The 27,843-nt window shown below is 25.6% G+C and overlaps 1 protein-coding gene across 1 annotated transcript; it reads left to right on the forward strand.

The window, feature by feature from the left end:
- The first annotated feature begins 508 nt into the window (after positions 1-508).
- Positions 509-25,855, forward strand: LOC135928047 (probable LIM domain-containing serine/threonine-protein kinase DDB_G0287001). Its single transcript, XM_065464371.1, has 14 exons — positions 509-566; positions 12,202-13,395; positions 16,209-16,330; positions 18,098-18,146; positions 21,177-21,326; positions 21,516-21,601; positions 22,084-22,165; positions 22,663-22,746; positions 23,269-23,355; positions 23,699-23,840; positions 24,077-24,156; positions 24,272-24,708; positions 24,880-25,001; positions 25,090-25,855. The coding sequence occupies exons 2-14, from the start codon at positions 12,292-12,294 to the stop codon at positions 25,287-25,289; spliced, it is 2,745 nt and encodes a 914-aa protein (XP_065320443.1). The 5' UTR covers positions 509-566; positions 12,202-12,291; the 3' UTR covers positions 25,290-25,855.
- The last annotated feature ends 1,988 nt before the right edge of the window (positions 25,856-27,843 follow it).

The following is a 27,843-nucleotide window of genomic DNA, read 5'->3' on the forward strand; positions in this document are numbered from 1 at the left end:
TATCAAGAATATTTAAAAATAAATGATTTCTTTAAATTACACCTTATAAAAAATAAATTAAACTAAATAGTTTTTTTAAAAAATATTATTATAATATAGTGTTTTTTTTTATAGAAATGCATGTTTTTTATTATTTTCATTTCATCTGGAAATATGTTTTTTAATATAAAATATTGTATTGTATAAAATATGGGAATCCGGTTTAAGAATAAAATTTGACTATGCCATTTAGAGGGAAATATTTACCTCTCCATAATCTAAGGAGATTAAAATAATATTTTATTTTTCAGAAGAACTTGATCCCTCCAACATAATTATAATATTTTCATTTTTTAGAGTCCATGAGTTATTTAAATCAAGGTAAAAATAAAATTTTTTAAATATACTGGTTTGTTACAAGCACAAATCAAATATGTTATTTTAATATATTATACATCTGATCAGAATTTAATAATAACATTTACACTTAAATTAATTTTATGTTTTTAAATGGCAAAATTTTTATCTTACTTTCCTCGCGAAATATATAAAGATCAGTTCAACTCATTTGAATATGATAGAACAAGGTATGAAACAATTTATATAAATATATTGGTTTAATCAGTAGTAAGAATCATGTTAAGTATATAATTACATTTTGTTTTTTTATATTAAAATTTTTAATTTATTATAAAAATTATCTAAGTATATTTGAAAATTATATCAATTTCATATTAAGATGTATATATTTTTATATTATAGAAAAATATGGTGTCTTAGGATATTTAATTAATTTTATATATAAACATAGATATATATATATTGGAAAGGTTTTTTTAATATCATGTTTCATATCTAAGATATCCATAAATGAAAATTTATTAACATTGTTATTTAAACTCAAACCCTTTTTTTTATGTTTTAATTTAAATAAACATTGCTGTTGGGAAGGGAGGGAGTGGGGGTTAATAAATAAAATTTAAATTTATTACTTAGAACAAAAATGACAATTGTGCCTTTTTAAAAATAATAATCTTTATACACCCTATAATTAAAAATTCTAACTTTAAAGTGCCCACAAATATAACTCATTGGCACTTCTGAATTAAAACATGTTATTGAAATTGATTTTTAAAATTTATGATAATTTATACATTTTCTTAAACATGTTCTTAGATTATTTATCTATAAAAGGTTTTTTTTATAGATATTTTGATAATTATTAGTTTGTTTACCTTTATTAATAAGTTCTAACATATAAAATATTATATACAGTAAAAAAATAATAAAAACTTACTGCTTTAATATAAACTATTTTATTCTAAAAAAATTTACGGCTTCATAGCAAATCCTTGTATCTAAATTTTTTTTTCTTCAATTATTTATGTATTATTGAGTTTATTGGGATTTAGAATTTTTCTATCATACTAGAGGTTAGCCCTAACTTGAGCCTGACAAATTTTTTAGGATGGGCTGGATAACTTGTTCACAAAATTTTTACAAGCCATGCCAGGCTATGCCAATCTCTCTATCTCGTACCAAAAGCTTATTTAAACAATAAAAATCTATTTTTAATTATTGATATGATTAAATTCTATTGAGTCATTCTATGACAAATTAATCACCATTCCTTAATAACTTGGAATTTAAGGACAATTTTATATCTAAACAAAAGAAGATGTCTAAAGAGTTTTCAAATTTTATTATCTTAGCCAGTGTTGTATTGCTTAAAAATTTGACAGGAGGATTTATATATATATTACCAAAATATATGTATAAAATAAAAAATAATTATTTAATCACTAAATAAATTTTTTATTTATATAATATTTTTTAAATAACATAACAAATTTAATATCACCAATATCTATTCAAATTAAAAAATATCTAATAAGAATTTTAAAAAATAGACAAATCTTTCATTTCTTTACCTCTTTGGGCTGTATTTTTCTTTAATAAGATTTCATTTTCCATATTTTTATAAATGGATCTGGAATCCATTCTGATATAGAAGGTCCATTATATATTTATGAATATTAAATTTGACTAATTATATACTTGTAAACTTGTTCTTTATTTGCCATAATCATCATAAGATGTAGCCCTGTTATCTACTTATCACATTTACATGAGAGGAGGGTGGGTGATAGGAACGATTTGTCTTCATTTTTTAAATGGAATAGGCATTCCAAGAATAGGGTAAAATAAAAATAAACGCTATTTGTAGACAAAAAAATGTGAATTATTTTTAAATGACATATATAAGAACTACAAAATAAAATTTAAAATCCATATAAAAATATATTTAAATTAAAAAATATCCTATAAAAACTTATAGAACTATAGGTTGATAAAAAATTTGATATGTAAATTTCTAAGCCTAACTAATAAATAAATTAAATTTAATAATAAATATTCTCATTCATTCACAGACATTTTAATGCAGTTTGAAGTTATACACACTCGTAGAAGATGGTTAGTAACATCTAATTGAATATTACCAATTAATGATTATTTGTTATACCTGGTATAAATAATAAGGCCTGGAAGAGTTTAATTAGAATTGTTTTGGATTATAAATGGTGGCTCATTATTTTTAATATTATAAAGTTGTTAGACCATAATAGATAGATAGGTATGGTGGCCATAGGGCAATTTTTTAGGAGGATAGTGGTAGATTTTGGAGGGGGTTTGTCTGCAATGAATTTTCTGTCATGTTGACTTTGCTTATATATTATTTTATTAATGTCAACATGTTTTAATAATTTTTTTTTGAATATGAGTCAATCAATAAAAAATAGTTAGTTGGCATATGGACATCAAAGAAACCAAAAAAAATATCCTAATTTATTATTTTTTTCCTAGTAAGTTGAATTATCCTAACATCAAATTGTTTTTTAATTAAATGATTTTGTTAAAATTGGACTAATTCTCTCCTATTGAGTTGTTGAATCAGCTAACTCATAATTGTTGACAAAATTCACTAAGCATAGAGGCAAGATTATATTTCCAAGATTGAGCTATCCTGTAAGTTTAAACCTCAATGCTAAGATGATAGTTTTTGCTTAAAAATTTGATTTAACATTTTAGAGTTGGCTAAAAACCTGTTAAAAATAAAGCTATTTATCGCCTATTGGTCATGAACCTCTCTATATTTTAAATAAAGCAGAAACTGCAACGACATAAAAATATTTGACTATAAAATTTTTAAGTATTTATAATAATAATAAGAAAGGGGATTCAAATTTACACCTTTGAAAAAAATATTAAAACTTTTTGGCACAAGAACTTGGCCTCTTAAAATTTAAAAAGGGGTTAAAAATTAAAGTAATTAGCGAGAGGAATTAGTCCCAGCCCCCTCTCAAAGCACTCCTGATCATAGCGCTTAAATTTTTAAAGATATCTTTAGAAAAAAGTATGCAAAATTTTAAACTTTAAATTTTTAAAAAAAAAAGTTTTAAGGTTGGAAGTTTTGAAAAATATATTTGATTACAGTAATTTTATGTTTTTAATTATGTTCTTACTTAAAAATTAAAATATTGCATAAATATGTGATGTAGATAGAATCTTTACTATAATAAGAATATCATAATGCTTAAAAAAAAATTCTTAGTTTTCAGTTTTTTAATTTTTACTACAGATATAGGTTGGAAAATTTTATTAAAATTTTAACTTTCAATATAACTAATTATTTGTAAAATATAAATAGTTCTGGTCTATATTTATAAAATAATACCTTTTTTGTCCATTTTACCAGATGTATGGTCTGGGATTGCATGTCTGACAAATAACACTTAAAAAAAATTTTTTCTCCTAAACAATTTTCAATAATCAAAATTGAGGGTTTCAAATAAATGATGATTTTAATTATAAATATTATTATTATTATCAATTACATTCAAAAGAATCAAAAAGTTTAAGATGTTCTGATGTAATTTTTTTAAAAATTTAAGTTATGTAAAGGCATTCTGTTCTGATATATTTTAATATAATTAAAAGTTTTCAATTTTAAGCTTTCAATCAATATTTTGTTAAAAGGATAAATAATAAAATATTAATAAAGGTCATTTAAACTTTGGTGGAAAATTATTTTATTTTCCATAATTTTTAGAAACAATATATAAATTAATATTATTGACTTGTAAAATGTTAGGCTTTATATAAATTATATTTTTTTTAAAAAATTAACCATAAAAATTATTATAATAATAAGTCATGACTGGTTTAACTAATTATATAAAACTCAGATAGTTGGAAACACATCTAATTTAAAGGTATTCTTCATATTTTTTTAAAAATTTTATTGTATAATAGAATTTTTTTATCAGGTGGCCTCTTTATGGAAAGGTAATTTGCTTAAATGATAAGAGTCAGAAAAATGATGGGGTTATAAAATTATCCATTATCCCTATGATTAAAATTGAAATATACATATAGTAGTTATAAGAAATCATTAGTATATATGACAAAAAAAAACTATGAATATAATTTTAAAATAAACAAGAGATAACAAAGTGAATAAGTAATTATCTATTTATTTATTTATTTTATTATAATAAAAATTTGTATAATTTTAAATATAAAAAATTGTCATATTTTATTTTTTTTATTTCACCTATTATAAAATTATAACAATGTAAGATAGAGTATGTAAATATATAATATCAATTAATAAAAAAAAATAGGTCGTGGATTGTAAATTATTTATTTTATTTTCACCTTATTAAAAATATAATAATATTACCTCTAAAACCTGCTTAAATTTATTCAACTTACTCGTTGAGATGCCCAATTTGATAAAATTCAGGCGGCCGCGTTAACCTATTATTCTCATTTGAAATCACGTTTTTTATCGTTCAAAGCCTAAAATTTCTGGACACTGATTTCACTATTGTATTTTTAGTGCATTAAAATTTATATCATTTTTTTTAAATATATTAAGTTAACGAACTCTCCAGTTTGTCTCTATAATTATTATATTTTAAAATTTAATAATTGATTTGAAAATTGTCTTGTCTTTTGGGTGGCTATTCAATCAATTAAAAACCTTATTTCTGCCCTACTCCTTACTACCTAGTTTTTAATCATTAAAAAAAATTATTTGTAGTTTTCATTAAAAGATTAATATTATTTTTTTTGTTTTATAATATTTTTTTGTTATTTTAATTTTTTTAAAAATATAAAAAAATTTAACTATATGTCTTTTTAAATATATAAATAAATAATGTCAAGGCCTCAATTTTTATTTTATTTTTATCCTTCTGGTTCGGATTTTCTTTGTTTAAAAAAAAGATAATAAAACAGGCTACGCGCACATACTATATTTTGTTTGGTATTGGATATTTACCCATTTTAACAAAATAGTATTTATCGACATTTATTAAAGTTCATTTCATTATTTTTGGTCGGTTGAGTATTATTTGTATTCTATTTTCACTTTTTTTGGCAAAATGCATTTTTTTGATAAATCAATTCTTCACTACTGTATTTATCCATATCAACAATGAAAATGTTACAATATAATTTAGAATAACCCTTTAGTTTGCATTATTATAGCGTGATCTCCTATTTTAAAATACAATAAATATTTCTTTAAAAATGCTCACCTGAAGTTTTAAAAAAAATTGATATAGAACAATATAAGGCTCACCCACGACTTATTAAAAAAAAATTTCTTTTTTACCTCGTCGCAAAAGTTAATTTTTTGATTAGAATATATTTAAAATGGTTGCCATCATTAGTATTGTTCGATAAAATAAAATGTTTTGATAAAAAACACGAATTGCTTTAAAAAAATACTGTAAACGATAAAAGAAACGCGCTACCACTACGTTACTTTTTAATAGTTAATAATACTAAATAAAATTTTATTTCGATTAAAGAAAGTTTCGGTTATGAAATAGCGGAGATCGAAAAATTTAGGAAATGGTAATATTTTTTTTATATACCAGACGAAAATAATATTGATCTAAAGAAAATAATACTTATATTTCAAATAAATCTTTTAAAAAAAATTGCTTCTTAGATATTCTTTTTGACAATTTTTTTATAAAATTATCTTTGAGATTTTTTAGAATATATATGAGAAATATTTCCAGTTATTTGCTTTTAAAAAATTTTCTTTTTCGATCTCATACAATTTAATATAGTATACATTCACTACTAGTGATACTCTGTCACATTTTTTACGATTTTATGCAGATTTGTTAAACAGCCAAATTTCATTAAAACGCAAGAAGACCCATTTTAAAATTTTAAAAGTGAAATCATGCTCTCCTTAAATTCAGATCTACGGTAAGTGATATTCATTTCACCAATAGATCAACATAGCATAACTATAATTTTTTCTGTATAATGATAGATGAACGATATGTTTAGATTATGAAAAATACATAATTACCGTTCTAGATGGAGAGTCACGAGTTTAAATTTCCTTTTCTTTTATATGATCCAAGACTTGAATTCAGGATAAAATTTGAATAAATATTCAAAGACCCTTTGTTGGATGTTTCTTAAAAACTCAGCTGAAATTAAATTAGTATTGAATTAGTAAAACATTACTTAAAAAGTAACTAGTGACAATGGACATTCTCATTTCCCTCAAAAAGGAGCGCCTTTAATTACTAATAACGTAAGAATCAACGTTACTTTGCGGCGTTGATTTTAGATAATGACAGACAGCATGTAGTTGCTAGGTTTTTTTTGCGCGAAAAGTGAATTTTTTTTTATTATTCAGGTGTCATAATTTCTCAAAATTAAGGATACATTAAATTAGAAAATATTTTAGACCTGATTATATTAAAAAACTTTTTCCCTCCCCAAAAATGATGACAGATGTCCATTTAATGACCAATTTTAAAAAGAGCCATTTATGTCGTTTATAATCCTTACATAATAATGGGTCATTTTGATTATATTATTTGTAATCATTTTTTTTTAAATAGAATTTTTAATTATCATTTATTTATCATATAAATAAAAGCAAAACGAACCTTGAAATACATATAACTTTCGCGACTCTTATGTGATATTGAATGAAACATTTTTGATTTTATAATTATAAAGGATCTTTTAAAAGTAAATTTAATTATACCATCCAAAGCATATGTTTTTTTTAAAATAAAAAAATTAAAATGTCTAGATATTTAATTTATATTATATTTTTTTTAAAAAAAATTTGGGATAATTTAATTTTATATTTTTTTTTATAAATTAGTAATTATTATATCGATCGCTATATACTATTTTTTTTAAATATTAATTTTGTTTAACCAGATCCTGGCAGGGATTTATAATGAATAATAATTTAATAAAGTTACGTCAAATGTTAGATTTCTAAAAAACGAGATCTAGCAATTATTGTGACCGGGCCGCGTAAATATTTTTATAAATTTAACTAACAGGGCCGGACAATTTATTCATATAACACAAATCTCTGATTTTTTTTCTTAAATAATTTTAATAGGCCAAACCGGGAATTAAAATTTTGATATATTATATATTTTAAACTTATATTTTGATTACTATTTGAGAATAAATTATAATATTTTTATTTCTTGGTATTAATAGCAGAGTTGTTAAAGTATCTAGATACAAAAATATGGTATCTGTATCTAAATATTATTTTAGAGGTATCTGTATCTGTTTTCAGATACTTTTTAAGATACATTTTGATATACTTCTATTTAACGCTTTTTTATATTATAAATAAAAATACTTGAATATAAAATTTATTTTATTTCATATGAGCATATAACAATTTATATATAAGTTTTAATATTTTACATATATATATAATTTTTTAATATTAATTAAATATTATGTCCGAGTTATCAATAACAAGCAAATTCTGATATTACAATCCATCTCAAGGAATTTGCCATTTTTAATTGAAATGGAATTGGTATTTTATTATATTTTATTAATTATTATATTAATTTTTAAGATTAATATTGATGACGAAAATGACGACATTCTTCCATGACCAATTTATAAACCATATTTTAAAATAATATCTCAAAATAAAGAAAACAAATCTTTGTTAGTAAAATGTTTGCCATGTCTACCAAAAAATATGCAAATTTTAGTTAGCTTTACCACAACTTGCAACATTGTAAAACATTTAAGGGTATAGATACTAAATAAATGTTTACAATTTTAAGAGAAAACATCAAACACTCTTAATCCAAATAAAAAAGGGGAAGGAAAAAAAATCTATTAAAGAAAATATTGGACTAGGCTCATCGTCCATTGATTTTTTTTCCAAGAGACCTCAGACTTTAACCCAAACCACTTTAGATGATTTAATAACTGATTTTATTATACATAGCATTCAGCCATTTTCAATTGTTGAAAATCCTTATTTATAAAAATGATCAAAACATTAACTCCACAAAAAAATATAATTTGCCGATAGACAGTAGTTGTTACTGAAATCTAATAATTATTTATAATCATTTAATCATATATTATATTATTTTATTAATGATATATAAAATTATTTATATTAATCATATATTATATTAATATCTAAAATCATTATTTTAGTTATATTTTGATAAATGTGATATCGAGTCAATAAATTTTTTAGATCATTTCATGAATTTTCACAATAGAATCCTAATTTAGATTTATTCAAACCTTATCTAAGAGTATAATAAAAAAATGTATCTGTACATAGATACATTTTAAATTGTATCTGTATCAAGATAACTTTTTAGAAGCTGTAATCTGTATCTAGATAAATTTTTAAACGATGTATCTGTATCTAGATCCATTTAAAAAATATCTTTTAACAACTAAGAGCTGTCTAACTAAAATACTAAATCTAAAAATAATAGTAAATATTCAATACAAAAAAAAATGAAACAGGTTTTTTATCAAAAGATCTCATTACAAATACACAATACAGATATCAAACACAATTGATTTATAAAACGGTTGTCGTAGAAAGAGATAGATAGCCACCGAGGAGAGATATAAGCTTTAATTGAAGAATTAGATCTAGATATTAAAAATAACCGGGTTTGGCAAATCTTTATTAGAGATGGATAAAAAAAATTATGTTTAAAAATATCAGACCTTTTACTTCTATCTTTAAAAATATCTGTTGGTATTGGTATCCAATATTTGGGGGAAAAAATGAATGGCAAGTTCTAATTAGTGTTGTTAAAAGTTACTTTTGAAAAGTATATTTTAAAATAACTACTAACTAGTTATATTGCAGTTTATTTATAAATAATCTTTATAACCCATCATTTAATATAATTTTTTCTTCAAATTTTAATTGAAGGAATTTAAGATGAAAATATGTATGTATTAAATAAATGATTGCACTGAAAAAAAAATATAACCACTATTTGTATTGAAAAATGAAAAGAAATATAAAAATAAATAACACAATAAAAATTTTATTTTTTTATAAAATTTTGAGCTTAATTATTTTTTTAACTGTTTTCAAGATTGAGTTCTAAAGGTATGCTAATTTTTCTCCAAAAATAGCTTTCCTAGACTAATCAAACTATAAACAGGAGCGCTTTATGCAAGTAAGAATATTTAAAAAGTAATTTCGAATTTGAGAAATCATCATATATAATAAATGATAATATTTAATACATATAAGTTTTAATATATTATTTTTTACAATATTAATTAGTTATTTATAATAGTATAAATATTAGTGTTGTTAAAAAGCCAACGGCGAGATTAAGATTTTAGCCAAAATAATATTATGTAAGTCTAGAATTTTGCTCATAGATGGCAGAAAGGTTTTGAGCTCTATTTGCCAAATTTCGAGGCATGGCCGTTTTTAAAAATCGACCCGATTCGGGGATTAAAAAGTTAGGTTGATTCCTTGGGAAGGAGGCTTCCAGTAAAACTAATGTAATTCATTTATGTATGGAGATAGAAAGCCTTTGTTTCAATCGTCCTCTCCTCTTTTCGTCTTCTAAAAGGCTCAGGGCACGAGTTCCTCAAAGCTATCCCTTCTCTTAATCTTCAATGGTAACTCATTACACAAGCCATTGGTATTCTCAACTGCTCAATTACCTATTACACCTTTGTTCTGATTGTAGTGTTCCTATTTACTCTTCAAATGAAGTTTCCATAGACACAATCAATGCGATTCCATTATTCAACATGCCCTTCTAGAACCTATCGGTTTTTTTAGATCTGATGGAAAACCATAACCCAAATTCCTTGTAAAAAAGGTCATTTCTAATTTGGGACTATGTATCGATCCCCTAAAAATCTTAACACAAACATCTTTGATATCCAAGAGCTGTCTAAAATAAATAAATATTTGGAAATATCCGAAGAGCACATTTTTATGCCTATAATCTCCCCTAATTTGGTGGCGTGCTTTAACCTTTATAAGAACTCGGTTTACATATCCTTAAGATTACCAATGAACCTAGGAAAAGTTTTTACATCAGGCAAAGGCTTTCTATCGCCATACATAATTTGAATTACAATAGTTTCACTAGAATCCTCCTTCTCAGGGAGCTAATCTAACTTTTTAAATCCTTTTTATATAAAATCTTTACTATATTAGCATGGCACCCCTCAGGTGGCTCAAAAAAAATATTATATAAAAATATATAAAATAATGATATAAATGATATTATTTATTATGTTATAAGCAACTTTAAAGGTTACATTCCAAAACATGTGGTATAAATCTACATCAACTTCAAAAGTGATTAAAAATACTATGTACTACCCCACCTCACTGAAATTCGAGCACCCATCCTTTTTAGCCTACATTCATTTTCAAATAAAAAAAATGTTCTATTTAATGTAAATGTATGTCATATTAATTTATTTAAAAATTTAATTAGAATTAAATTCTAAGTGTTTTAAAAATTGCCACGTTGTACACAGCTATCCGCAACGCTTAGATTAGCAAAATGTTAGCCCATATTAACTTATCTATCCTATAAAAATTAACTACCGTCTGCTTATTTTTTTTTAAATAACCAATTAACTTTAAGTCGATCTACCAGTTAAAATATAATGACGTATATATAAAAAATAGCCGGGGATTTCGAGATTACTCAAAATAGAGGACGTAAGAAGAAAAGATATAATTTTTTTTTTTATAATACATAATGGGAGAACACAATATTCACCGACGAATCAAAATTTGACATAAGTTTAAGGTCTCTCTGATATTGGATTATATAAGACCATGCTTCCATATTGATTGCTAGCCTTATGCTAATGGTATAATGGCATGGGGTTCATGAATGCAAAAGACTTAGGATATATTTTCTTTATAAATAATGTAATAGAAATTGATAAATATCAAGATATCCTTAGCGAAGTACTGATTCTATCAATTCAATTATTAGAGCATCTGCAAATTGCATCTTCCAGTAAAATGGGGCTCCTTGTCAACGCGGAATCTATAAAATCCATACAAATCGCATAATTTTCCTAGGAGGTTCATCAGACCGTTCTACTGTCCAAAACTTTTTTGAAAAAAGGTATGCGGTTACATTTGTAATCTGGTAGAAAAAATGCGCCCTCATAGTTTTACCCTTAGCTTTTTTAGAGGACCTGTAAAACATAAACCCGACATAATATGTTGATATTTTTTATTATGTACGAAATATTTTTCAAACTTAAAAATTTGAGGAATTTTAATTTTTTTCGTAAATTATTTTTTGGAACAATGAAGATATATATTCCTTCTTCGCTTTAATAGTCTTTTTAAAATTCAGCCTTACAATTTACCAGATTAAATATAAGAAGAAAAAATTAAAAAGTTTATTATCCACTACCCATATTTTGACTTTAAAATACCGCAAAAATAATAAATTTTTAATCATAAAACTAATAAGTAATAAAAAATAAATAAAATAAGGTTAGCATAGTTCATTTTTCTGTGTGTTAAATGCTTACAAAAAAAATTTTTATGGAGCCTTTTGCCGCTTTTTTACATTTTATTTTTATTAATACTAAACCATAAAGGCATGTTGGTCTTATAATATTATGATGAGAGTTTTTGAAAAATAAAAAAAATACTACCCACAATGAATTATCAATACCTTTTTAATATTATTTATAATATTTATCGTACAATTTATTATCATCTATCCATTACATTTAATTTATAAAATATCATTTGTATTTGTAATATTTTAATATATTTGTTTTTACCTATTTATTATATTTAAAAAATAAAATAAAATTTTATATATTTTTTTATTTATTGTGTAGAACTCGATTATATGAAAATTATAATCTTTCACCTTCGTTCATTAGTGTAATTTTTATAAATACGAAGCAAAAGAGAGGAATTGTTTTATAATGATATACGGTATAAGACATATTCAACATCCGCCTTTGAGCTCTTCTCCGCCTTCGAGAGATTTGATTGACCCTTCTATACCTAACATGAATATCAAAATTCCGGAAAACACTCCACACGCGGATATAAGTAATTACAAAGTTAACTCAACCTTCAAAACACAAATCATCAGCTCATTAAATATAGAACACGTTACGCCACCGCCATACTACAACAATAAAATAACTTATCCAATGTCCGAAAGTCCTCCATATCTAAATTCTCTTCGATCTAATGACGTCGATATAAATGACTCAAAAGGATACCAACTGCTCAATTCATCAAGTGATAACATTAGCATCTCGACAAAAACTCGAATCCTTAATAAAAGAAATTCTTTTAGAAATCATTACTATTACGTTAGGACGAAATCCGATAAATTCTCGGGATTCGGTCTAAGCTCTCATACTGATGCTGCTACAACGGAAACCAGCTCATTTAGTCGCCACGATAGTCACGGATCATTGTACGATAAATCTACCAAACGTAAGCTCTCTTTTGAAAATAAAATCCCGCCAGAAATGAGAACTGGAATCGAAGATTTCAGTAACGCGAATCCTTTTATAAGTTACCAAAAGCGGCTTTACGCTTCCCAGGATTCTGGGTTAGATCGTTGGTGTTACCTACCCATAAAAATTTCATACCCTTTTACCACACAAAATTCTTTTCACTCTGCTCTCGATAAGGAAACTTTCGCTTTAACCATCCCAGAAAGTTCTTCGGCTTCGATTAATAATAAGGATTCAAATCATCAAAATAATCTTCACCCATCGATCTCTCCCTCTCCGATTATGTCTTTTTGTTCCTTATCACTCTCGGTTAGAAAATCCTTCATCGAAAACATCGCCGCCCGAATCCAACCTTCAAACAACTGTTCCCAACCTCTCCATCAACCCTTAAAAACGTTCGACGGGAAGCTTAAAATTTGTGATAACCACTCCATGTCTAACTTTATCGCACCGCCCTCTCTTAGAGCCATCAAATCCGCCGTCAACAGGCTTTATCGCATAGACGATTTCGAACCCGAATTGATTGGCACCGGATTTTTTTCGGAAGTCTTTAAGGTTAAATTTTTTATTTTATTATCATAATTTAAGAGGTATTAAATTTAATAAATAATCAATAGTAGGTAAGCGAGTAGCGACTTGGTCATTTATATTATTTTATAACAATAAATAATCACCCTCTCATACACTTTTCAAATATTGCAAAGGGGTAAATAATCAATCAGTATCTGACAAATAAATAATGAGAAATTCGACGGTCAGTCTCAGTAGCTAAATAAAAAAATTTTTAAAAATTGTCAATCATTTTTTTTCGTGTAAACGTTACTTAGGATATTATTGCGATTTTAATTATATCTTATTTTTTTAATATCTAACTATACTTTATTATTTTCAGTCAAAAACGTGCCATTCTATAAAATAATAATTAAGCTATCAAATCTAAACATTGTTTATTAAATTAGGAAAATTAATTCTTTTGTTTTAAAGCACGAACGATTTTTAAAAATAAAATGAATAAATTTAATTTTTACAAGCTTTTATGTGATATATTATAATATTGTTGTACAATTCTAGTTCATAACGATAATTCCAACGAGTGGATCTGCATCGAGGAATATTTTTAAACACGACCCAAATTTTTTATTTGTCCCTAAAAGACCGATTAGAAATAAGAATTATTTGCCCGCCCTGCACGGCTTGAATTTTCTTAAATATAAAAATTTATAATAGTTTTTTTATTGTTAGAAATGACGCCTTGCCTTGTTTTTTGCAGCACTTTGCAGATCTCTAATTCCAACCCCATTATTTTTTTTAAAAATTTTAATACACATAAAATTAATTGATAAAATTTAAGAGTATCATATAGATAGTTTTTGATTTTTTTAAAAAATATTTAAATGGGTTATTTCTTGATTTGTTTAAAGAGCCGTGAAAAAATAAATAAAAAAATAAAATAGATTTTCATTTTAATAGTTCATTTTTTAAAAAAATAAATAATATATTGAAATTGAAACTAAAAAATTCTCATGCATACGATAGATAAAAAAAATGAAAATTAAAATGAAATAGGGTTGTTAGAAAAAATGTAATATAGTTTATAAGATTTATATCCTTTTTTAAAAAAAAAATAAGTGAACTGGAAACGGATTAACTTATTTCTAGTTATTTCTGTTAAGAATTCGATTGATTGAACTAGGAATTTGATATTTGTGAAATTAAGCCTTGAAAAGCGACCCCTAAATATTAAACATTGTAACATATTTAAGTATTCAAGGGGCTAGTGTTGTTAAACGGCCCGATTTGAGCCGCCGATTTTGAAAAACGGCTAACTTAATATTCTTTCTAGAAAAATAGTACGCAAGCCTAAAGATTTTACTCATAGATGACACGAATGTTTGGGCATCTATTAGCAAAATCTCCAACTTAGGAAATATTTTGCTTTATAATATTGAATTAGCTGTTTTTAAAAATTGGCTCTAACTCGGCCTTTTAACAACACTACATGGGCTTAAGTCATACCAGAGATTTTAAGCGCTTAATAGTCGTAAAAAAGAAGTTAAACTATTACATAAGTTATTAATTATTACAAAGGTAGTTTTAAATATATTTTTTTCCTATTTTACTTTTAAAATAGTTCGCCACTTTTTAGCCTTATGCGCTAAAAGATCTCTCTGGTATGCCCTTAGCTTTTATTCGTATTTTTAAACCCGTAGCAGAAACCCAAATCAATATATTCCTTCTATAAAATATATGCCATTAAAAATCATATACACCACAATGGACATTAGCCCCTCCATGGATATGTTGGCTATCATCCATCGAATTAACTGGCCCATTTCACCTATGTATAATTTGATATGCTTGGTCACATTTATTACTATCTGCACTTGAATCCTTATTTTATTATATTAAAATTCAAAAAAATATCCAATTTTTAAATACTGCAATTTGATTTTGGTTCTGTAAATCTGAAAATTTAGTTAATAATAGATAAAACTAAAAATGATAATCAATTATAAAATTTTAAATCAAGCCAGAAATTTACCGCAATTTTACACTACAAAATATACATAATTAATAATTATCATTTTTGATTTTTTTGATAAGGTAGTTTCAAAATATGTTATGCATTTTAGGGAAAAACTTTATTAATTAAAATACGTCTGTTTCCGTGTAGACGATTATTTATAACTATTACCTTTAAGCGATAAACCGACTAGAAATCGGCCCAGCTCAAACTGGCCCTTGGAAATTTTATCGAATTTTTTGGTTCGGTCAAATATCTTTTATGCAAGTTGCCCGGTCCATAATAATTTTGTTAGAAAAAGATATAAATTAGTTTAATTTATCAGCTAACACATATTTAAAGCTTAAAAATATTTTAAACAATTTGCCCAGCCCATAAATTTTTTTTGCCACTCAGATCGGAATATATCATTAAGACCCACTATTTTTTTGGCAAAGTAATATTATATTTACCTCTTATTATTAATTTTTTAATCGGCTATCAAATCGAAAATAATAATTTTGTAAAAAGATTTATTATAATATTTTAAAAATATTTCATTTTTATTTTAATTGCTTGATTGTTAGGAATTATGATTTTTTATCTTCCTTCCTTCCTTACAATTTTACAAACAATATTAGTCATCATAATAATAGAATTTTCTCATAAAGGTAAACACATTTTTCATTTTTAAAGATGAATGAAGAAAAAGATAACCGTTAAAACCTCAGGAAATATACAAAATTTTTTAATCTAAAACTTATCTTGTTTTTACCTAAAGCGGCAAAAAAGTTTAGATTTTTTTTTGTTACAGGAAATAAATAATTCAATATTTTTTAAATAATAATTATAAAAAATTCAATAGGTTACTCATATATTGACTAATGAGACGATGGTTTTGAAAGTCAATAAGCATAATAGTAATCGATGTAACGTGCTAAGGGAGATTCAATTGATGAATTCTTTATCTCACCCCAACGTTCTCAAGTTTGATTAAATTTTTCAACCTTAAATTTATATAAAGTGAAATGCAAAGAAAGGGGAGAATCAATATGCCCGCCCTTATTTATTTTCTCAGAAACACTTATTTATTACGTCCTTCTTGACTTGAACACTTAATCTAACCTTTTTTATTCTTCATATATTTCTGACCATTTTTTTTTTGTTTTTCAAAAGTCAAAGTCCGATCTATCACTTTTTTAAAGTAAAACATGAAAAAATTATAAACTATATTCTAGGAAATTCCAATTCCGAGTTGGCCGGGAAGAACCCTTTGTTCGACCCGTTAGTTTATGGCCCGATCAAATTAATCGATTTGCCAATTTATTCTAATATATTTATTTCCTGATATTGCTTCCTTTCCTTCCCAAAGTTTCTACTACATTTTTATTAAATTATTTTATCACAATGAATGACTCATTTATCTTTTATTTTCCCGATAAGTTTAATTATATTATAAAATAATAGGTCTATATTTTTTTTTCTTGAAAATGATAACGATTTTTATTTAAAAGTTTATCGATTTTATTATTCAAAAAGTTATCTTATATATAAAAAAAATACTTTATAATTTATATTTCCATTACTTAATAAGTACAATATTATTTCTCTTTTATTAAAATTTCATAAGTTAGTAGAGTTTAGCTAATTACGCGCATTTTTTTTTCATCAATTCCTTATTATTTTTATATATAAAAATATATATTATTATCTCTTTTATTCTCACCGTAATGAGTTAATAAACTAATAACGAAAACTGAATAAATAATTATATTTGATTCAGATTAATATTTATTTTATTACTCAAATATTTCACCGTCGTCAGCTCGGCATACAACATTCTTATAATATTTTACATATTTTAAAAAAAATAAAAAATTTAAATTTTTCGATCGATATAAAATTATTAATTAATTTTTAAAAATGTATATATTTTAAATCTTGAATTTATTAAGTTGATAACTAAGGTTTCTAGCAAAGCAACTTGATTTTTTTTTAACAAAAAAATATTTTAAAATATCATTGATGTCAAGTTTAGGTCAAATATTATTTTTTTTTGCGTGCCATGATTTGAAATTTTAAAGATTAAATTATCTATTTGATTAATTGATTCCGTTATCCTTGCATTTTAAGTAATTATATTATATTTTTATTGCTACTAACTAGCAAGTGAACACGGTGGTTAATTTATAAGAAATTGAGTTGGATAAAACTGGCAGTCGTAATTTTATTAAAATAATGTTTATTTTAGTTTATACGGAAATAATCTGGAAAGCGATTTATACAATTTGAGTTTATGTGGTTTGGATGATTCATTATTTTTTTCCTCGTGTTTACATGAATATTTTCTAAATCCTCTCGAGACATTTTTAAACGATGTAAATAAATGTGCCTTGATATATTACTTGATATCCCTTATCAGATTACAAGCACAATTATTAATTGCTCAATCAAAATTGCTGTTTTTATTTTGCGATAAAATTTGCAAATATTTACTTAATCGGTCATAGAACTTTTGCCAAAAAATTGCTTATTTCATGTTTACTTTCTTCGATTACCACCGAACTTTTCTAAAACACGATTGAATATATTCTCATATTTTACTAATATTTTCTTATTTAGTTTGATTTCATTTTCTACCTTTCGGCTCACGGCGTATTTTTTAAGTAATAAGATGAAACTGATCAAATATATGTATATTACATTTTTTTATAAAAATTTATATAAAGTTTTTCAATATTTTAAAAAATTTAGATTTCTCGGTGTATGCGTTAATGGGGGACAGCTTCACGCACTAACAGAGGTATTAATTTTTTTATCTATTATAACTTTCTCATAAATCTAGGTGAACCCGAATTCGGATTCAGGCATTTTAAACTCTATTTAGCAGGATAGGAACTTAATCGAGACCCGATTTTCTAAAAGATGTCCGAACCCGCTTCTGGTCTATATTACCCCATGTTTGATAGGTTGCTTATAAACGGTCTCTCATGAGTCTGTGGTCTCAAAATGCCCAACCAAATATTTTTCGGTCTCGAAAGAATGTCTTTTACTAATATTAATTTAAAACCTGCAGTTTTTTTCAAAGCTGAGAACCCAAACCCTCCTGAACCCTCGATATTTCGCTGAACCAAAACCCTGACCATTTTTAAATTTAGGGTTCAAAGGTCCAAGCTCTTTAAAAAAAATTTTAAATTGGAAGTCTAATGAGGATATTTTAGAAGATAATCGGATAATTCGCCTAAATAAAATTTTTAAATTAGAAATGTAATAATTTTTTAAATTGTATGATAGTATATTTTACTCTATATATTATAATTATGATGATAAATTGTTTTTATGGCAATATTAATTAAAATAAATTTCTGTTATTTTAACTAATTTTTATAAGTCATCATTTTTCTGGTCTCCGAACCCTGAACCCGAACCGGGTTCAGAGATTTTTCACTAAATCCAAATCCGAAGGCATTTTTTTAGGAGGGTTCTCAGCCTTGGTTTTTTTTGTCTTTTTCTAGTTAAAATTCTAAATAGCTGTAATAAATAGAATATGATATGATTTTTAGACTGAAACACGTAAGAAATAAGTACACAATTTAAGCGTATTTTAAAAAGTAAAGCGTCTTATGTCAAAATCTACATATAAAAAGTTCAAAAAAAAGATGTCTGCTTTTCTGAATAGAATGCTATACTTCTTTAAACTAATTTGAGTAACTATATTTTTTTGGTTGATTTGATTAAATAACTTTATAAATACTATATAAATTATTTAGCCAAATTCTTGTTTAAAACGTAAAAAGACTTAAATTTTGTATATAAATTCTTACATTTTATCACGACACGGCCGTTTTATCTGAAAAATAGTTTTTATTACAATACCTTTTGCCAAATAATTTATGAAATCAAAAAAGTTAAATGTTTATTATTTCTTTTTTAAATTAACATATTTATTAATCATATGATTATTTTGTTTTGTTTCCATATAAAACTTTAATAGATCCTTGGTTATTATAATTAAAAAAAAAATTCATAGAGGGGCGTAAACACAAATTGCAAAAAATTTTTGACTTTTTTTTTAAAAGAAAGCTATGTGAAATTTTATTAATTTATTTAATCATCTATAATTTGATTTTAAAACAACTAGCGTTGTTAAACGGCTCAATTTTTAAAAATGGCGATCCTAATATTTTAGCCAAGAATATTAGGCACGCCTGGAGATTTAGCTCATAGAAGATTTAACAAAATTTTGAGGCTCGTTTCTTATTTTTTGGCTAAAATATTGAGTAACCGTTTTTAAAAAATCAGGCCGTTTCAACACTAAAAACAACTAATCAAAATGTATACATCTTGGTATATAAAAGTTTTTTTTAAAAAACTGTATAAATATGTATCTATTTAACAGCAATGCCATTTAATACTACCCAGATTAGTGTGATTAAACAGCACGATATAGACGATTTTAAAATATTTTAGCCAAAATAATATGCTAGCCTGGAGATTTCGTTTATGGATTTCCAAACCTTTCTGCCAATAGCAAAAAATCTCCAGGCTTGCGTAATACTTTTTTGCTAAAGTATAATTAGCCGTTTTGAAAAATAAGCCGTTTATCAACACTAAACCTTGACTGATGATTCATTTATTACATACGTCCAAGTCAGCTGTAATCTTGGCTGTAGTAGACACCATTGCCTTTCATATTTCTTCTAAATTTTTTCAATGGCGGACCTCAAATGTGTTTTCAATGTATTTATAACTTTTCAATGTATTTATAACTTTTCAATGTATTTTATAGAAATTTTGATTTAGAATCTCTTATAATCTAGGCATATTATACTAAAAAATGCAAGAAATATTTTTTTGGGTTATTCCATTTCATATTTTCACGCCCTAAAATTTTGTTTTAATTGTATAAATAAAATTTCATTAAGTGTACTCAAATTAGATAATTTGCAATGTAATAGTGTTTTAGTAATAAATTAACTTTCAAAAAAATGTAGGATTTGAACAATGCCTTATTATTATATTGATGATGGTGTAATATTATAAATACAAAAATAATTGCTACGGAAATATATTTCATTTCGTTATCATCATAATCATATCTGACATTGTTTGTTTAAAATAATAATTTATACTTTAAATATTATATTACAATTAATATAATTACTGTCTATGAGATTAAAATTGAGAAAAAAAATTTCTACGAGAATATTGTTTTATTTTTTTTTAAAATATTTAAATAATTTCATCGATTTTGGGGAAGGGGGGCTAGTGACCGCTGTAAGCTGTGCTACTGGTGTCGCTGATAAAATCCCATATATAACCTTAATCGTTATAGATTAAGAGGTTGTCTTATATCACTTTTTTCCCGCATATTTTTAGAGCTTAAGATAAGATGAGTTATTAATTTTGATTGATCAGTTTTTATGAATCAGTGAATATTGAAAAATTGAGATTTTTTCCACTGCATTACAAAAGCATCAATTACATAACTACATTGAACAAATAATAAATTTAAAACCCACCTTAAAAAGGGCTAGTGTTTTTTTAAAGTCGTATAGTTAATAAAATAAATTTATTATAAGGTATTTTAACATTAACACAATTACTGGATAAGAGATGTAATGTGGCTATGTCCCTCTTTCTAAAGTGCTAAAATAATTTCTAAGAATATTTATAGTTAAGTAATGAATTTCTGTATCATTTTGAATCAATTTTTTTTCAGAAGATTATTTGATTTAAATAAAGTTGATTTTATTTTCCCACACCCAGCTAGAAATACTAAATAAATAAAACTTCACATAATAATGAAAACATTTTAAAAAAATAATTAAAGTTTATAAATGGCGGTGATTTGGAACAATTGATCCTAGACACGGATGTTGAATTGCCATGGGATGATAGGATAGGGCTGGGTATCGATATAACAAAGGGAATGAAATACTTGCACGGCAAGGGAATATTTCACAGGGACCTTACCTCCAAAGTTTAAATAATTGATAATCCACATAGGGTATTTTCCCGATTCAAAATAATTTAACGAGCATATATTAACAAATCTGTAAACATAAATGCTTTTTTTATATATTGTAGCTGGAGTTGAAATTTAATTTCACAACTCTTATCTCAATAAAAAATAATCTAATTACCCCCCCCCACCCCCCTATTTCTATAGAATTGTCTGATAAGAAAAAACTGTCGTGCCTACACTGCCATAGTTGGTGATCTGGGGTTAGCTTCCAAAATACCGAAATCAAATTGGTATAAAATATGCATATTTTATTTTACTTTTAGTGTTTAATTAATAATTTTTTTAATACAAATATACTATAGATAAAATATCTACCCTAGTCGAAATTTTTAGCCCTGACTTGACTCCTGAATTTTTTTTTGAAAATTCTGGTAAAAATTTGATATGCCTATTTTACGGCTCAAATGAATATTGAATCATTATCTCCTTCCAGCTGATTAATTGATTTTAAATATTTTTATGTCGTCTTTTTTATAAAAAATCGGTTGCTATGGGCTACTAAAGATCTATATATTAGAATAAATTTGCAAATCCCGGCCCGACCTTCTTATAATTTTGGTTCAGGCTGGGTCGCGCATAATATTTTTTAAAAAGATTTGGGCAGGTTCGTATCGGGCTTTAAAAATTAGACCTGATGCAAATCACTACTATAGATTGCGTTTATAACTTATACAATTTTAAATCTTCGAATTGTATTTTTTTTATACATTAGTTTACGATCGCGATTGCCAATTGTCGGATCTCCATTTTGGATGGCTCCGGAATGCTTACAAGGAAAATATTACGATGAAAAAGTTAGTTTTTTAAATAAAATAATAAATATTTAAACTACAATTTATTATTTATATTTGTAAATTGATGACAAAAGTTAGTTTTTTAAATAAAATATTTAAACTACAATTTATAATTTATATTTGTAAATTGATGACAAAAGTTTTTTAAAAGTTTATAAGTACATACCGGTTATTTAATATCCGGCATTAGACCATATTCTAAATTGACCAATCCGGAAAATCAAAAGGGCGAAATATTATTTATGATACGATGCTTTAAAAAATAGAAAATTAGATAAACGGAATAGGAATATTTAAATAATAAGTTTAGGATAATTACGATTTTAAAAACGCTTTTAGATAAGTCGTATAAGATCGGAAATATTGGATCAGCCATTAAAAGGTTGTCTCCCTATGCCTCTGTATTAATAAGTATCATATGACTCGAACACGCCCATTGATGTTATAAAGTTTAATGTGTTAAAAAATTATGTTTTTTTTATTTTATGAACCTAAAGGCTGATATCTTTTCCTTCGGTATAATACTTTGCGAAATGATTGGGAGAATAGAAGCAGATCCCGATTTCTTACCGCGTACTATGGTAATTGCATTTCCATTTTTTTTTGTAATATTTAGAGGGTTCATTATTTAATTATGAGATTTCAAGGTATTACAGTTTAGTCCACGTATAACATATTATCAGATGACAAGAAATCTGTTAAATGTCGTAAACGTTATGGCCGACAAAACATTTATAATTCCCAGGTATACAAAATCAAAACGATAGAAGTGTGAGAACTTTTTAAGCAGAGATGTACTGGATCGAATTTTTTTTCCCCGAGCCAAACCCGGATCATTAATTATCCGGTGGGTTATAAGAATTTTTTTAAAAAAAAGCTCTCTTGAAAATTACCCCGACCACTTTAGATTGTTTCACAATTAATATAGTCAACTGTATCTAGATCAAGTTTAGAATACATTTTGTCGGTCATCCATCCTGGTCACTAGATAAATTTATTTATTATGAGCAATTTTTAATATTGAAAATCATTTATTATTCAAGAAAGAAAGATAAAGTTTATATATAATATTTAAAACATATTTCTTTTATAAAAAAATCCAGAATTTTGGTTTAGATTACATAGCTTTTAGCAAGATATGTGTTGATTCTCCTCCGGACTTCTTAGAATTAGCGTTCAAGTGCTGCATGGTAAATTATTATGTTAAATTTAAATGATTATACTCAATATAAACGCATAGAACATATAATAACTTGGCGCAATGGCATCGCTATTTCAATTAGAAATAGCTCACTTTTACTGTTAGTTCGGAAGATTATAACGGCTTATTTTGGTTTTGCCGGCCAATTCGACACCCTTGGTCATGTGTTTTTTAAAAAAAAATATTAATTTTTTAGTTGTCTAAAGCCTTTTTCCACACCCCCCCCTCTAACGACGCTACTGATTTGAAGCATATTAGACCATTGACAGCCATTTTTTTATATCACGAAATTTATATTTCGCATTTTACATATATATATATCCTTTTCTTAGGTTGATCCAGACTGGCGGCCACCCTCATTCGGTGCTATAAACAAATTGTTACATATCATCATAAACAAATTTCGGGATAATAATTTTTTCACTGGAAAATACCGATGCCAGGGGAATGTCTCAGTTATAAGAACGAATAAAGGTTATATCATATGTCTTAGTATTTTTATGGGTAGGGTCCAGAGGATTTTAAATTATTTGACCGAAAATCATTTCAAGTTAAGTCGGGTCGAGTTTTTACAAGTATATTTTCCAAATGAGTCAGGCCGGTTTGCTCGACCTGGCTCGAAATTAATTACACTTACTATATAATTCTGAAAGTATTTATTAAAAAAATTTATATTCATTAAAATTATTCATGATATCATTAATTATTAGGTGTTTTGAGAAGAACATTATCTGATGAATACTTGGAAATACAACCTTGGTTACAAGAAAAACCTGAAGCATTGCGTCAGGTATATTGCCATATTATAATAGAAGATATAATAAAAATATATAAATAAGTAAAATATTTTTATTCCACGAAATAATAAATTTAAAATTAATTATACATATAAAAAAATCCTTCAGGAATATCCTTTGTCTACGACAAATCTCGGCACCAATATCTCTTCTGTTATAAACGACGAGGATGCATCGTTTGCGAAAGTTAACACAAACAACCCTTCACCATTTACAACTCCAAATAATAATAAGATCAATGATAGTTATCTTGTACCACTTGCTGTAAATAAAGACGATAATGAAGACATACTAATTTCGCCTGGTCTTTTACAGCATTCTCTTTTGTTGGCCAGCCCGCGACATGTGGGGGCTTTAATGTCGCGAGATGATACCTATTACATTCCCAAAGATTATTCATTGGAAAATCCGTTCACTTCCTTCCTGCATTTGTTTAAATCTCCCTCCGTCTCTTCTTTTTTTCCCGATGGTAAGGCTACTACAAAGGGTACACATGAATGCACTAAGAAATCTTTAGATTCCAGCGATCATAAAAGGGATTTAAGGTTTGTAAACATCTTTTTTAAATATAAAGTTTATAGATTTTATGGTTTTAAAATTGCATGCGAAAAAATTAATAACAAAACATTTTATACGAATCAAATTTTTAGGACTTTTTTAAAAAAACCGCATTTAAAGATCTATCTAAATCCATATAAAATATTAACTCAATCTAGTAATGTTGACTCCACAACCGATTTTGATTCTGGATGTTCTTCGGAATCCAAGGAAGAAGATTTTTGTTCCGACAATTTCTCTAAGTCCATTACAACTCTACCAAATTACAAAATATATCCTAGTACACTTGTTATACATAGTTTTTTTAAACTTGATTTTTACATATTCTTTATGATTTATCTATATATTTTTTATAAATACCTTTTCAGAAAATCGCTCAACTCGAAAATTTTCTTCCGCCTCTAATAAAATGCAAGATTTTTCAAATGGGAAACCGGTCCACCTCAAAACGCTAAACAGCAATGGATTTTTCTGTTCAGCCACGGATTCCCTGAAAGCTGGTTTTCGCAAATGTTTTTCCTCATGCCACGAGCAAAATTATACTGAAAAACAATCCAATGATTTATAATTTTCGCCGTTTATTTATCTTACTTTTAGGCTAGTTTTATGCCGTGTTGTAATTATTGTTAAAAAGAGTATTTAGGAGATTTATTTAAACTTCTTTTTTTAAAACGTGAGGCTATCATTACTAGTCTATCTATACTCCAATTATATATTACTCACATAGAATGATATCGTTAGCCAAGCACTATTATAAATCGCATTTTTGTTTAGTTTTACTCATCACTAAAAAACTTAAAAGTATTTTGTTCTCATTCCTAACCAATATAACACCTTTAAGGACCACCCACTCAACTCTGTACGAAGATAGTTTGTGGCCAATATAATACTTTCTTAAGTTGTTTTTTGAATAAAATATTGTTTAATTTTAATTGATATAAGTGCAAATTTTATTTTCATTTGTATAATTTATTTATTTTCGAGTTTTATACAAAAAAAAATTACGGGAATTTAAGTTAAGATTTAAAATAATATATTTTTTTTATTAAAAACTCCAAATATTTTCAGTTTATTGTAAATATATTATATAATACATATACATTTACAGATCATTTTTTTGTATTATAAATCACCTCACTAAAACTATCTTTTATAATAATACGATATAAAATTTTATATAAATTTTTTGCGATTACTTTATTTAGATATAAATATTTAAATATTTATTATAGAGATGATGATAATAAAAAAAAAGATTTTATAGATTTTAAAAGCTAGAACCCCTAGTGTAATGCCATTGTTTTTTAATTAAACTTATTTATTTTTAAAAAAATATATAAAATCAAAAAAATTAAAATATATTTAAAAAAAAGGATAAAAGAAGTATTATTATAAGTTTCTGCCATCATACGTAAGTGCCTTGAATAATTTAAAATTAAACTTCACAGTTAGCGCGAATTCCAAACGAAGTATACAAAATATTAGTATTGTTAAATAGTCGAGTTCTTACTACTCAGATCTCGAGTCGTAGTCAAAAAACGGCTCCGCCTCAAGCTGATCAAGGAGTCGACTCGCTGGGTGTTTTTTTCTTTATAAGCAATTTATACTTTTTGATATTTATTTTTCAAATGTATTTTGTAAAACGGTTCCATTCGAGTCGATTTTTATAAACGACTAATTCAAATGCCTGGTAAATTGCTAAATTTTGGGTTACTGATTAATGTGAATAAAAATTATAAAATTTCCCATTTTACTTTAAGAATATTTATATCGAATCGAAACTAAAAAGGGTTCTGGACCCGAATTCGGGTTCAGGAATTTTGGACTATTTGGTATAAATTTTGATAATATAAACTTAATCGAAAACCGATTTTATAAAAGAGGTTGGAACCCGCCCGATTCATATTAATTCGAGTTGGATGGGTTACCCATAGTTCGGTCTCTAGTCTCAAAATGCCCAACTAAATAATTTAATTTCTGAACTGACCTTCCTTCTAATATCTTGCACGATTAACTCTTGAGTTTTGACAAGGAAAAACTTCTAACTCAAAAAAAAATAAACTTAGAAAACGCTAGTAATTCACTGCTAGACTCTAGTTCATTACAAATCCTATTATAATTTTGTTTATAATGAAGCATTTAGTTAAATTATCTATTTTATAGCTAACTTGAATAGCACTGATTTAAATTTGTATAAATTTTAAAATAAATTAAGGACGTATTTCTTATTAAATTAATGTACATAATCTTTATTAATATGAAATAACATCCAATTTTTATTATATAATATACAAATGAAATATGCAAAAATTTTATTTATTTCCAAAAATCTTCTTTTAAATTTAAAATATTAATATCCCAAATCGTAATCGACAATTTTTAATCCTGATTAATTCTAAATATTTCACCCAATTAAAAAATATCCTTCAATAGAAGATTTCTTGAGGTGAAGCGATTATCGGTGTTGCTATTTTCAAGAGCTCACAGTTGAAACATCGAAATAAATATAAAATTAACTTTTCCTTATTCTTTTTGGAAAATCGAAATAAATATAAAATTAACAGCCCGCTTTTTTCACAAATCGTCCTAAATCGGGCTATTTAACAACATTAGTGAAGTTGATACACTCAGCTGCAATAAATGAAAATGGAAAACGATTATTAAAATAAAGATAAAGGAAATAAATAACTATTTATAATATATATTATGCAGGCATTTCGTAAATTCAGGACCTGGTATTTAGCGGATTTTTTCAAAATTCTTTATAGCATGCGTTTTCATAATTTTGAAAGACCTGATTATAGAATCGTATTTCATAGTTTAATCATCCACACTGCGAATTTTAACTATTTCGCTATTATTCAGAATCAGTTCAACAGTTCACGACAATTTGCTTGACAGTCAGAAAGGAAAGTACATAAACATTGTGTAATATGATTCGAGCAAAATTAAGTCTTTTAAAATTTAAAAAAAAATGATTTACATTGTAATAATTTGCTAAAACCCCTACGATATATTATATATTGGGTTGCCTTCAAAACCCGTTTCGAAAGTTTTAAAACCTTAAGGAAACTTATTGATTTTGAAAATATCTTATAAGTTTTTGGCTATCTTTTTTAACT

Source organism: Gordionus sp. m RMFG-2023, chromosome 4 (assembly GCF_954871325.1).
Source record: "Gordionus sp. m RMFG-2023 chromosome 4, tfGorSpeb1-WG-v2, whole genome shotgun sequence".
Taxonomy (NCBI): domain Eukaryota; kingdom Metazoa; phylum Nematomorpha; class Gordioida; order Chordodea; family Parachordodidae; genus Gordionus; species Gordionus sp. m RMFG-2023.

Bases quoted from the DNA above. Each gene is read 5' to 3' on its own strand.
- LOC135928047 (XM_065464371.1), top strand. From the start codon at position 12,292: ATGATATACGGTATAAGACATATTCAACATCCGCCTTTGAGCTCTTCT. The intron at 21,327-21,515 runs GTTTAAATAATT...CTATTTCTATAG, and splicing joins ACAGGGACCTTACCTCCAAA to AATTGTCTGATAAGAAAAAA. The intron at 22,166-22,662 runs GTTAGTTTTTTA...ATGAACCTAAAG, and splicing joins GAAAATATTACGATGAAAAA to GCTGATATCTTTTCCTTCGG.